General features: G+C 39.4%; 1 protein-coding gene across 1 annotated transcript; it reads right to left on the reverse strand.

Moving 5' to 3' along the window:
- Window positions 1-382: 382 nt before the first annotated feature.
- On the reverse strand, window positions 383-13415 carry unc45a (unc-45 myosin chaperone A). Its single transcript, XM_038300100.1, has 19 exons — window positions 13273-13415; window positions 12989-13181; window positions 10871-11046; window positions 10701-10790; window positions 10423-10590; window positions 6510-6678; window positions 6252-6422; window positions 5302-5473; window positions 4908-5208; window positions 4729-4823; window positions 4496-4637; window positions 4244-4384; window positions 4041-4168; window positions 3899-3965; window positions 2966-3079; window positions 2774-2889; window positions 2322-2439; window positions 1074-1229; window positions 383-994 (listed from the first exon to the last, which is right to left on the reverse strand). The coding sequence occupies exons 1-19, from the start codon at window positions 13294-13296 to the stop codon at window positions 704-706; spliced, it is 2832 nt and encodes a 943-aa protein (XP_038156028.1). The 5' UTR covers window positions 13297-13415; the 3' UTR covers window positions 383-703.
- Between the last annotated feature and the right edge of the window lie 417 nt (window positions 13416-13832).

The following is a 13832-nucleotide window of genomic DNA, read 5'->3' on the forward strand; positions in this document are numbered from 1 at the left end:
AGCCTTCATTTTCTACTCACCCCCATGCTGAACAACACTCTGGAGTACTTTTTTGATATCTCAAATGCATCTGGAGATCTGGGAGGCTTCTTGCTGTCTGCTGACATTCAAATCATGGAGGTGCCCAGCGCCCGAGGCAGAAAGGTCCATAAAAAACGTTTATGCTCTAAAAACATTCTAAATGACTTCGTTTCGAGTAAATTCTGGATGCTACCCACTCAGGACACTTGGAATACATTGGACGAGCAGTATGGAGGAATATTGACACGTTTTTTGTGGACTTTTATGGACCTTTCTGTCTCGGGCACCATAGACCTCCATTATTTGAATGTCAGCAGACAGCAAGAAGCCTCCCAGATCTCCAGATGCATTTGAGATATCAAAAAAGTACTCCAGAGTGTTGTTCAGCATGGGGGTGAGTAGAAAATGAAGGCTAATCATGTTTTGGGTGTACTATTCCTTTAAGATGAAAGGGGAGGAATGGATGAAAGTATTTTTATACTAAAGATTAGCCATAGAGGAAAAATACTACTTGTGCAGCCATCTTGCTATTGTCATAGTAAAAAAAACTTTTCAAGACCATGAGTGTCAAAATCAATGAAAGGTAGTTTGTGACCACAAATCTTCCATTTTGAAATCATAAAACATAATATAACTTCCTCTGTTTTTTGTTTAGATGGTGGGCCACACTGTGGCTGTGTTTTCAGGGCTCAGTTCCTTTGCTCTCTTCTGTTCCATCTTCCCTGCTTCTTATAATGCCGTACTCCACTGCTTTATCCAAACACTTCTGAGCAACCTTTGCAGAAGGATCTGGTGTGCCCTTTCCTCCCTTCGCAAGAACAGTGAGTATCTCCAAAGCTTCACTCTCCATAAGAGCCTCAGCCAGCCCTTTCTCCGCCTGCATCATGTTCTGGACTATAACCACTCCGCGGTGGCGCAGGTCGGATATCTCACTGAGCAACAGGGCCTGGAAAATCTCCAACCAGTGGGTTGTCTATAGAGATGAAACATAACAGTCAAGCAGGGAATAATTGCAAAAATACATTATTTTTGTAAGAAAAAAAATGTATTACCGTTCCGTGGATTCGAGCACAGACCTCCGGCTGCTCAGCAGTCAGCATGGCCAGAGTGCCTGCAGCAGCTTTGCGGAGTCTTTCATCCTCTTCTCCACAGTAAAGTACAAGGAGCTTCAGGCGATCGCTCCCTGTGGCTAGAAAGAGCTCCTGCACCTGAGGACAAAACACACTGTTTATTTTTCAGCCTTTCTGAAGAACTATATAAACATTGGCTAATGAAAATATACCAACACATTTCACCGCAACATTCAAAATAACTTTTTGGGTGCATCTGTATATACACCAACACAATGATGTGTATTATTGTCGAGCTGAAGGAAAATAAAACCTGTTTAAAAATCTTTAAATAAAAATTACACATTGATGTGATAGAGTGCAGGTTTTGTTCTCTTTTCACTGCTTTCGAATCCTAAATAAAACGCAGCACAATAACTTGTAAACACAAGATAAAAAAGCACTAAATAGAGAAAACTGTGTGTTTGATTCAATCTTAGTATAAACATATGATGGTGTTTGAGAGTAATGATTAAGAGCATCATAAAGAACAAGCATCACAGTAGACTGGTCAAGGGGACAATCATGAAGAAGTTTGAGGCAGTGTTGGGTTAAAATACAACATTAAAGGTTTTAAAACTCTGTAGGAATAGAGCTGCAAAAATGTAGCAAAACATGTCATAATGTGAGTGACAGAACTTGCAGGAAATTAGAAAAAAATATATTTTGCTTTTCGTTCAGTTATAGAACCCATAAAAACTTGCATATCCTGCTATTTTAAATAAATTAGCTGTAAGGTGTTTTTTAAAAATCTGTAGCTGGTCACCATCTGCTGAGATAGAAAATATGCAGCTTAGTATTAGGTTCTATAGGACTAAACCTTGGGAAAAACGTTTTTTGCATAATTAAACAAGTTACTGATTATATTACTGACATAGACAGGCTGAATGCATGCATCATGTTTTTGTCTGCGAGTGAAAAAGTGGTAGAGATACAGCAAGAAACCCTTTAACATTATAGCAGCAGCCTGGAAAGTTAGAGTTTAAAGTGTTAAGTAAAGGTGCTGAATGTATATCTTCACATTTTTCAGATTTTTATTCAGAAAATATTTGTAAATCATGCCTCAATTTCTTTTCAATTCACAATAAATCCCTGGTTTATTGCAAAATCCACATATATTTCTGCTTGTGGTGGAAAATGCAAAAATTCCTTGATAGAAATACATTTAGGGGTTAAAGATATTTGGGTTACCTCTGTACTTAAAACTAAATTACACATGCACTCAGTGGCAGCAGCTCGGACCAACTCGTTCTCCTCAAACATGTAGCCTTCAATCCTTGGAAGAGCTTTTTCCTTTATGATCTTCTGCCTGTTAAACAAAGTTGAAAATGGAGGAATCTTTAAAAAAATGCATTAAAACAAGCATACGAAAGAACAAGATCATTTAAAGAAGAGTATAAAAGTAAAGATCAAAAGCAAAAGAAATGAGTCTCCGTCACTCAGTAAAACAATAAAAAAATAAATAAAACAACCAGGATTATGTCAGACTTTAAAAATATACAAAGCTTCGTTCTTTTTTTTTTTTTTTTAAACACCAAAAACATTTGATCTGGATATAAACATAAACTGGTTCCATACATTTCAGTGATTCAATTGCCTGTGCATATTTATTCCTAGTCAAATGCTTCCCCCTAGTGGCCAACCTGAGTCTTTCACTGATGCCTGCTAGGTTTGTGAGAGCCATGAGAGATTCAAAGTTCTGCAGCAACGTGCACTCCAGCTTCAAAAGGTTCACAAGGGGTCGCACCACCTCATACATCTGCCAAAATGTAAAGAAATGTCAGGTAAGATGATATCTTTGCATTGTTTAAATGAATATATTTGCATTTTTATACCCTCTCTCCTGGAAAGGCAATCTCTGGGTTAGAGGTGATGGCTATCTTTGCCAGGGCTTGTGCAGCTTTGACCTTTCCTACTTCTGTGTTGTCGGTAGCGAGGGGGATCAAAGCCTTTTGAAAGGGGGGGGATCATTAGTTAATCCTTCTAGCACAGCGTTAAGACTTTGCACAGGTAACGCCACGTATACATTAGCATGAAAAAAAAACATCCCTTAAATTCTTTCTAATTTAGTCATGTTTCAGCCTCTAAATTTCATTCATTTATTGGGATTTAATATGATAGAATAATCAAAAGAAGCACAAAGATGTGAATAACAGTATATGGCAGGATATATGTTTTGTAAATAAAAATATTAAAAAAAATTCTTCAATTTTATTCTTGCCTTTAAGTCAGTAGTTTTTTTTATTTTTTATAATCAAATCTAGCCTAAATTGCAGCACTTAAAAAAAAACCCACCCAATTGTAGCTGTAGCTGCATGTTTAGCGGAACAGAAAGCTGGACTTTTGCTCCATTTCAAGTGTTTTTTTCTTCTAGGACCTTCAAGCATTTACCATCAATTTTACACTAACGTCTACATTGATTTATCCATTACACATTATCAGCTCAGTTTTGGTCTCCTCTGATAGGGCATCATGATCTACATTTTTAATGTGTCATTTAAAACAGGCCATATAAATACAGCTTTATTCTCACATAGAAAATGTTACACCTGGGTATTTGCTTTAGGGGTATAGACTAGGGGAACTGAATATAAACGCAAAAACACTTCAGGTTTTTAGAAAAAAAAATTGAGCACAATATTGTGTTGATTTATCATGAAAAATCCCAATATATTCTGACATTTGAGGTGTAGAGAAACCAAATCTTACAAAGTTTAAGAGTTATTGTTACTTTTGTGGGTCACTGTTTATGTCTTATTGTGTTTTACCTTTCCTCCACCTTGTGCGACCACTGCACCTCTGTCTTCTTGTCGCTCAACCAAAGCCAAGAAAACCCTGCAAATCCAGAGAGTGTGAGAAAACCTACAGAGAAATAGGTCAAAGAAGATCATATGTATTTTTTATTAGTACCTAGCGATGAATTCTCTACAAGCCTCTGTGAGGGCGGGGCTCTCCTGTTTGACCATACACACCAGCGCAGAGACAACACCAACTTCCAGAAGCTTAACCAGCCTTTTTTCCACGTAGGATGCCGCATCCTAACAGAACAACATACCTGTATTAAACTAGAGTTTTACAAATTAGCCTTCAAATTGCAAGAAGTTGTGCAGCACCTTGGGATGCTCCTCAGGCACATGCTGCTTCGCATACTTGGCCAGCTCCACCAGCTGGGGGTCTGGCTTCTCCACATCGTAGCTGTTGGTACAGTTAACTAATGTGGAGCCCACAGCAAAGAGCACCGTCTTATCTTCAGACTGGATGAAACCAAAAACAAGTATCGTACAAAAAGGTGCATCAATGTGAGGTTAATAGATCAATGAATAAAAAAAGTTTGGTATTTTTCACAGAAAAAAGATCAGTCCAACCTTAGCCAGGTCAAACATGGCTAGAAGAGCACTTTTGTCTTCCACAAGCTCTTCCTTCACATCAGCATCAAAAGTCAGGTATGCAAGACCTTCCACTGACCAGCGACGCGACGTTGGGGGAAGAGATTTGTTACACAACCATCTAAAAGGAGCAGATAGGATATTCAGTTTTTATTTTAAACCCAAAAATCAACTTTTAACCATTGTTATGATGAGAGGTATTTAGAACATACTTCCTACACTGCTTGGCGAGCTTTAGCGTGGATCCCTCGGCAAACTGCTTCATGCTGAAATCCGTGCCTCCTGCCGATCCAAGCTTACACAAACCCTTTAGAGCAACCCATGCAAAAACAATCAGTTTCTCCTTTTGTATCGACGAGCTATTTCTCTCTACCACTAAGGCGACACTCACCACAAGAGCTCTCACACGTATCCTGTCGTTCTCGCTCTTCTTGTAGAGGTCCTTCAACAGTGCCACGCCGTTGGCTGTGATGAAAGAGGCTCTCTTGGCTTTGCCTGCCGCGTGGATGAGAGCCTCCACGGCTACCTGTTGGTGAGTCACGTCCTCTGAGGCGCAAAGAGAGATAACTGCGTCCATCATTCCTGACATTTCCAGAGTGATGTTGCCCACATCGCTCGGTCCTTGAAGGAGCACAGAAACTGTCTGAATGGCGCGCAGTTTGGCATCCAGGCCAGGTTGCCTGAAGTGTTCCCTATCAAGCAAAAATTTTAATATCAGCAAATGGTATTTCTCTAGGGGGTCTTATGATGAATTTCAGGATCTATATTAGAAAGCTTCAGCTCACTGGACAAATTCTTCACAAAGTTTATGAAAGTTTTCTCTTTCTTTGTCACTCTTGAGGTCGTCATAGAGTTTGCTTAGCAACACAGAACAGCTCATGTGAGTGTTTTCTGTAAGAGGCGGACCCTCCGACAGCTCGGCAACAGTTCCAGCCACACGCAGGATTTTCTTCAGCCCTAGAAAAGAAAAGAGCGATCAAGGTCTAACACAAAATGCATTCTTAAAACTACTCAGCTCTATTACATATATATTTTATTTTGTTTTCCTTTTCCCCAAAATTGAAAAATTGAAGGCTTCAGATCGTCAAAGAAATGTTATCACTGAAAGATAACCCAAGTAAGTTGAAAAGGCGTTTCCTTTTCCTTTTTTTTTAACAATTCGGCTTTATTTATCAACAGAGAAAATCAAACCGTTGTAAAAAAAAAAAAATAAATTGTAAATAATAATTGTTAAAAGATGGGTTTTATTTGCTTTTTTAGAAGCTCAGCAGACTCCACTGCTCTGGGACTTAATGTGAGAAAGCTCCATAGTCCTGAGAGTTTTCAGCACTAAGGGGGGCATAACCAACAGCTCTGTGTCAAATTACCTTACAGACCTGCTTGGGAAAAACAGATGGAAAAGGTCTGAAATGTGCGCTGGTTTTCGGCCATTTAAAGAGAGGGAACGGGCAAACACTGGATCCATAGAAGATTAACAAGACCAATAAGTTATTATATCATTAGAAGGCTCTAAAGGACCGGGATGGTTTTTGGCAGCTCCTCCTTTAATATATAAAACAATCATTTTGCAATATTATATCTTAGAATCTCAAACATGTCAGTGTGACAAATAAACAAAAACCTAAGACGTCCACAGAGGACCAAAGACTGTATAGCACCTCAAGGCAGTGATATACAACAGGAAAATGTGCAAAATAGTTGTTTAGCATCTATAAAGCATTGCCATGTTTCATACCCTGATCAATCACCCATAAGGTCAGGGAGTTATCAGGGTTCTTCAGGGACTTGCGGGGTACTTGCTTGACCAGCAGGTTGATGGCGCTGTCTCTACCAGGCCCTGACACATTATCCGCTGGCATCATTTCCAGAAGGTGGCGTACCATCGAACGCAGTTCCTTGGATGGTTCTGTGCCAAATTCAGAAAGAAATTTACCCCAAAAGCATAACCCAAGAGATCAGTGTTTTCCTGCAAATTACAAGTCCAGCTACTCACCAGGGAGTATGGCTTCATCTTTGCCTCTAATCTCTCTTTTCATGCCCTCTGTCAGAGCCTCAAACATCACCTGCAGCAGGTGGCAGGCAGCCAGAGAAACATTGGAGGCTCCTGACCCCATTACAGCACACAGCTGGTCCATCCCCAACTCATTCACGATAGCCATGGTCTGGAATTAAAAACAGCATATATGAGGTTGTTACAGCGCTTCGTAGAGTGAAGTCTCATTCCCTCTAAGTCCAAGGAAAGACTCCGGTACGAGCTTTTAGAACTTGTTCTTAATTGGTAATGTAATCAACAATCAGGTTTTTTTTAGAAAGCAAAAAAATTATTAAAAGTTCTGAAAAAATATTTACAGATTTGTTCTATTCTTTTGTAGTTGTTTTTTTTTTTTAATACACTTTTACACATTTTCCCCAGACAAAAATAACATGGATTAAAACAGGGGTCGGCAACCTTTTCTACTCAAAGAGCCATTTGGGACCGCCTCCCAATAAAAAGAAAGCACTTGGAGCCACAACCCATTTTGACGTCATATATATAAAACCTATATGCTATGTACAAAAATCGATACTATGTTGCGTTTATGAAATCAACGAACTGCTGCAGAGAACACAAAATTTTATTTCTGCATGTAACAAAACGCATTTTACACTTTGCTCAATTGCAAACAAAATACCCTATTTGGGTCTTTGTATTTAAGAAATAAAAACCGAAACTTACCCAACCCGCACTGAAGGAAAAATAGAAACAGAATGCAGTCACCTGTCCTCCTCTTATTCAGGAGATAAAAAAATCAAAACTTATTCAAATATTATCCACCGGCACTGAACGAACCATGCAAACCGAAAAATGTGCAGTCTGCTTCTGTGTCCCATCGCGTGTGTGCGGTCACCTGTCCTCCTGAATAAAAAAAAAAAAAAAAAAGACTATTTCACTTAACAATATATAGGTATGTATTTATATTTGACTGTTATATTCCAGACAACCACGCACACACATGTAAAACAATAGCTAATTAAAATATTTATTTTACCTGGTTAATGTGATTTTTGCTCCTGAACCTCGCCGCACAGCGTCTTCATGTCAGGGCTGTAAGATGTCACCTTCATCTTCAAACAGGAGCGTAAGCTGACGTCTGTGAGGCGTGAGCGGTGCTTGTTTTTAATAAAGTTCATGTTGGAGAAGACCTGCTCACAGATGTATGTGGATCCGAAGATTGCAAGGACTCCAAATGCATACCTCTTCATGTTGATGTAGCTGTCGGGGATGGCATTCCATGTTTTGAATACAAGTTTGTCCTGTTTGGGAAGGTTGGCAACTTCGCTCCATTTGTGATTCTGAGCGAGAACAGCCTTCTGATGGCACACATTTTCAAGATCAGCTGTCAAACTCTTGAACTTTGACACCCAGATGTCTTTGTCGGCGATGTCGGCCAGTTCCATCTCTAGATCAGGTTGACTTACACCTGGAAATGCAGTCATATTCAACAGGGATGGATCGATGCTTAGAGGAGTGACAGGGAAAGATAGAGTGTTTTTTTCCTCTCTGAACTCACAGAATCGTTTCCCAAATGACGCTTGCATTGCAGTGATTGCAGATTGCAAATACTGCGTATTTATCACATTCCCACCTTGTTGGTATTCTCTCAAAGAGGGGAAGTGATGCAGTGCGAGTCGCTCTAAATCCTTGGCCAACACTGTTAGCTTGCGCTCGAATCCCAGCACCTCTTCCAGCAGGTGCAGAGCTGTGCCTCCTTTCCCCTGAAGAGATGTGTTCAATGTGTTCAGGTACGCTGTCATATCGACCATAAAGTGTAGCTTTTCCAGCCACTCTGGCTGTTCCAGCTCAGGAAAGGTGAGCCCTTTGCTGCTGAGGAAAGTTTTCACCTCTTCCAGACACGCTGCAAAGCGTTTCAGCACTTCTCCTCTGGACAGCCACCGGACTTTGTTATGCAGCAGGAGATCAGAGTACTTGGTGTCCATCTCATCTAGTAATGAGCGAAACTGACGGTGATTTAAACCTTTTGCCATTATTTTGTTGACAATCTGAATGACAACATCCATTACTTCTGTGCATTCCGGAGGAAATGTTTGCGCACACAGTGCTTCCTGATGCAAGATACAATGGAAAGTCAGCAATTTTCTATCCAATGACTTCTGGAGTAAAGTTACAAAGCCCTTCTGCGCTCCTGTCATGCACGGTGCCCCATCAGTAGCTACTGACACCAGGTGGGTGGTCTTTATTTCTTTATTTCTCAAACAGTCCAATACAGCCTCACATATATCCTCCCCCCGTGTTTGGCCTTTTAGCAGTATTAAATCAATCATTTCTTCCTGTGGCCCAGTAGCGCTCACGTATCGGCAGAACAACGCTATTTGTTCAATGTCATTTTTGTCTTTTGACGCATCACAGGCGATTGCGTAGGCCAAAGCTGAATTGATATCTTCAATCTGCTGTCTGGTGACGTTTTCTGCCATCTTCACAGTTCTGTCTTGGACAGTTTTGGCAGAGAGAGGCATGTCTTTTATTTTCTGCAAAATTTCATCTTTGTTTCTGAAGTCCGAGAAAAGATGTTCTGAAATCTTAACAAATGTTTCTTTGAGATAATCTCCATCTGTAAATGGTTTACCATGCTTGATTATTTCCTGAGTAGCCACGAAACTGGCACATGTAGTGGAATTTGCGGTCTTAATCCACTTCTTGAAGTGACTCCTGCTCGCTTCAGCCTTCCGCATCAGCTCCGAAACAGCCTTTTTTCTCTCCTCTCCCTCGGGATATCTTTTAGCAAAGACAGAGTGTTTGTTCTCGAAATGTCTTTCAACATTTGACTTCTTGTTGTTTGCCAGTCTTTCGCCACATATTAAGCAGACTGGTGAACCAGTTTCATCAGCGGTGAAAGCAAAATGATCTGTCCACGTAGCATTAAATGTTCTGCCATCTTCAGGATGTTTCCTTTTCTTAGATTTATTCATAATGTTTCTTCCAGGCGAGGGTCAAAAAGTCAATAAATCAGTGAGCTAAAAAATGTGGTCTGTCAGACATGTGGGGTATGCTAGGAATGCCTGTCGCACATCGGCGGACATGACATATATTTTGGGTGCTAAAAATGTTCAAAACTTTTTGTTTTAATGTTACAAGTTTACCATAATCTTCAGATTTAGACATTTATTTTAAAATTATTTTAATTTATAATTTTTTAATGATTTAATTTTAATAAAATATTCTATTTCCCAAAGTCACTGGGAGCCACAACAGAAGGATGAAAGAGCCACACGTGGCTCCGGAGCCATTGGTTGCCGACCCCTGGATTAAAACAAAACACAGCGGGAATAAGGGTTTTATTTAAAAGTAAAAAAAATTATTTCCAAACCAACCTTTGATTATGTGTAAACAAAAAGGTTTCTAAACCTAATAACACGGATTACCCTCCTCAGGATCACTGATATAAAGAGCTTTAGGTAAATGGCAACCAGTCTTTTCTTTCCCCCAAAGTCTTAACAACCATCACAACTTCTTGTTAAAAAAAATAAAGATGATCTTTACCTGGAAGTATTTCTTACTTTGCTTAGTTATACTTATTAATTAAGACATTATTTTTGTTCTTTCATTACGTTTTTTTTTATAATTATTTACTGTTCCTTATTAATTTTTATTTTGTCTGATTTGTTGCTGTAAAGCACCACCGGTTACCCTTGTCTGTATAAGACAAGCCATAAAAACAAAAAAAAGATGTCGTCAAAGCTAGTGTCCTTTTTGTTTGAAGTTACCAGTACGGTGTACACAGCTGAACAGATATATAAGGCGTTTATCTATTGGGAAACCTTTATACAGGTTCAACAGATACATAAAAGCCAAGAAAAGAAGTTAAAAATGTTTGGTCTTTAAATGAAGTGATAGGGATACCACTCACTCTTGACTGATGTCCTGTGCACAAACCCACTAACGTCCTCAGAGCTGAAAGGACAACATCCTCCTGCTTGGACAGAAGAAGTTTCTGGATCAGCTTCACTCCGTCATTACGGAAGATCTGCTCAGCCCCTCCCTCGTCTCGAGACAACACCACTAAATTCTGAGCGGCCTTAAAAAAAAAAAAAAAAAAGATAATTTTGATTATTTATATTTCTACAGATTGATCAAGAACATTTAAATATTTAAAGGGAGTGATGGAGATTTACTCTGGCTCTGTACCTTCTGTCGATCCGAATCCTTAGCAGAGGAATCCAAGAGGACGGAGAACATCTGCTGCACACGGGCATCTGTGGAGTTTAGTTGTGCCGACTAAAGGTTTAAGAGAAAAGACATTAGTTATAGTTTCAGTATCATCAGGTTTCAGTGTGACCTGATCACCTTCACGTTACCTTGTGCTGAATCTGAGCTCCAAGCTGCCTGAGTAGATCCTGGAAAGCTCGGTTTTTGGGCTCCAGCTGGGCACATCTCTGAGCATCCATGAACGCCTGATCGAGTCGACCCAGCTTCTGATACGCTTGAGCTCGTCTAAACCTGGCTTTTACGTCACCTGGGTCCGTATCAAGAGCTGAGGAGGGAAGAAAGCAGAAGGTCGACATTTGTCGTGCAAACGAAATCCTCACAGAAAATAATCCCGACTAATGAAAGACAGATTTGAGTGCAAAGAATTTATTTAATTTCATAAATCTTAGTTTCATGCATCCATCCATCTGTTTTCTGTCACGCTTATCCCTGCTGTGGTCACGAAGGGTGCAGCTCCAGCTATCAATGGGGAAGAGGCGGAGTACACCCTGGACAGGTAGCCAGTCCATAGCAGGGCAACACAGAAACTAACAACCATTCAAACACACTCACACCCAAGTAGAGATTAAGGGAAGCCAATCAACCTAACAGTCATGTGTTTGGACTGTGGGAGAGAACACAAGCATGCTCAGGGAGAACATGCAACAAGGTCTTCTGATCCTTTGGTTCTCCACGGCTGTGGCTCATTTTTAGCTGCTTCATGTAGAGCGTTATTCTGCTTTAGAATTTAATTTTAAAGAGACCAGAACTAGTAATGTCATCAATTTTAAAAAGCTGTATGATATTAGAAAACATTAAATCCCATTACTGAAATGAAAATATATTTTTATTACACAGCAGCAGTGAGAACCAGTTATAACAATTTAATTCATTATTTGCATGCAGTAAAGAGCAAAGCTCTTGAAATATTATTGCCTTCTAAAATCAGCGGAGCTGCTGAAAACTGCCCAACAAACAGTTACTTCCTAGATAAAGTGTATTTATCTTCCTACTTCAGAAAAAGCTACTATCATATTAACTCCATAGAAAGCATCATTAACTCTTCACCTCTGTTGCATAATTTACTTTTGGCAGGCAAAGTGAAAATAATAAAATGAGACCCAGGATGTCTTGAGTATTTACCCTGGTAATCCTGCACATAAGAAGAAACTCATATTCAGAATTATAGTCACAGAACTTCCAGGTTAAACTTCAGCTATTAATCTTGCAGTGACAACAGTAATTGCATGAAACAAACAAACAAACCCTGAAAAAAATAATGCATGCTTGCATTCTTTGAATCTGCCTGCGAGTTAAGTGACTTAATGTGGATCTGGAATACAGTTTCTGAAAAATAGAATAAAATAAATTAAACAAATAATATTTTCATATAATTTTATTTAACGTGAGTTCTTAAAGTTTTATTCACTTTTGACTTTTTTTTAGACAAAACTAGAGTGTTATTCCAATGTCACATATTTACCGTTTTTTTTTTTGTAAGTTGTTAAAACCATGAACAAGAGTGTCTTAGTATGAATAATGTCCTGGGATTCCTCTGTTCTCTGCACACACGACTAATTCCTTTCATCCTTTTAACGCAGCCTTAAAGTGTGAACATTTGGTTAAATAGTCTCTCTACACTGCAGACAGGTAGTGAGTATATAATTTTTCTCTCTTACGTGTTACCCTATGAAGGACGTGCAACCTGTCCAGGATGTACCCCATCTCTTGACCTTTCACCCCAATGGTAGGCCCTACCCAAACCTGCTGTGATGGTAAACAATATAGATGATTAAATTCATTTTATTTATATACCTCCAATTCACAACACATGCCACCTCAAGGCACTTTATAGTTCAACCAGATCATACAGTCAAATTGATTCAAAGTTTTCTGTCTAAGGAAAACCAGTTGATTGCATAGTCTCATTGAGTCGGATGCAATCTCTCACACTAAGCATGCTTGTAGCGACAGTGGAGAGGAAAAACTCCCTTTTAACAGGAAGAAACCTCCAGCAGAACCAGACTCAATGATTAATGGATGGTTTGTTTTTACAGTTATTTGTTTTTCATGTATTTCTTTTGGCCTTTGTTATGTCTCTAGTTATTTCACCAAATGTTCTACATGATCTTATTGATAACTGAGGAACAGCTGGAATCTACAACTTCTGAAATTAATGCATTTAATTAAAATAGAATAGAGTAGAATAGAATAGAATGGAATAGAACCTTTGGAGGCATCATCCTCTGCTTTGCTGTACTCCTCCAGTTTAAGGTAGCAGGCAGATCTGTTGCGGTACAGGACAGCACTGTCTCCCTGGCTTTTAGTCAGCTTCAGCGCTTTGGTGTAGCAGCAGACAGCGCCCTGGATGTCTCCAGCCTTGAAGAGGTTGTTCCCCTCCTCCTTCAGAGCTACAGGGTCCTGGTTTGGACAGGAAAGGTGAGGAGACGACTTCCATAATGCTTAAAAAATGCATAAAAGTTGGCCGAACGGCTAATTGCTGCTTCCTTACCTTCTGCTTTTCACTTTCACTCATCTTCGGCTAGATACACACAACACGATATGGGTTTATATGAGAAATTTGCATTCAAATTGCACTCATGTTATCACGAGCGGTGCAAACTCCTTTCATATCCCAGTACTTCCGGGTGCACGTATCGCGTTAGTGACGCTCACGCACACGCCCCGCCCACCATTCCCTACGCCTCTTTACCATAAAAGGAAGGGGGCAGCCAAATCATTCATGTCTCCATCTCTACTTTATTTGGTTACGTTTCCATTCTGTGGTTTTGTTTGGTGCACACATGCAGTCAGTTACACCAAGCTGCTTTTGGTGCTTTATATAGTTGGAAACAGCAATGCTTTCTGAATTAATAAAATTAATAAAAAAAAAAAAAAAAAAAACTACATATACTGAGAGGCAAAAAACAAACAAAACATTGGGTAATTAAATATAAGCACTGCCAAGCAAATATATATTTAAAAGATACAAGTATCTGATCAAGACAATTCAATCAGTTTATTTATATAGTGCCAATTCACAATACATGTCATGTCAAGGCATTTTACACG

This window comes from Cyprinodon tularosa, unplaced genomic scaffold, assembly GCF_016077235.1.
Source record: "Cyprinodon tularosa strain WSP-4 unplaced genomic scaffold, ASM1607723v1 ctg44, whole genome shotgun sequence".
In the NCBI taxonomy this organism is placed as follows: domain Eukaryota; kingdom Metazoa; phylum Chordata; class Actinopteri; order Cyprinodontiformes; family Cyprinodontidae; genus Cyprinodon; species Cyprinodon tularosa.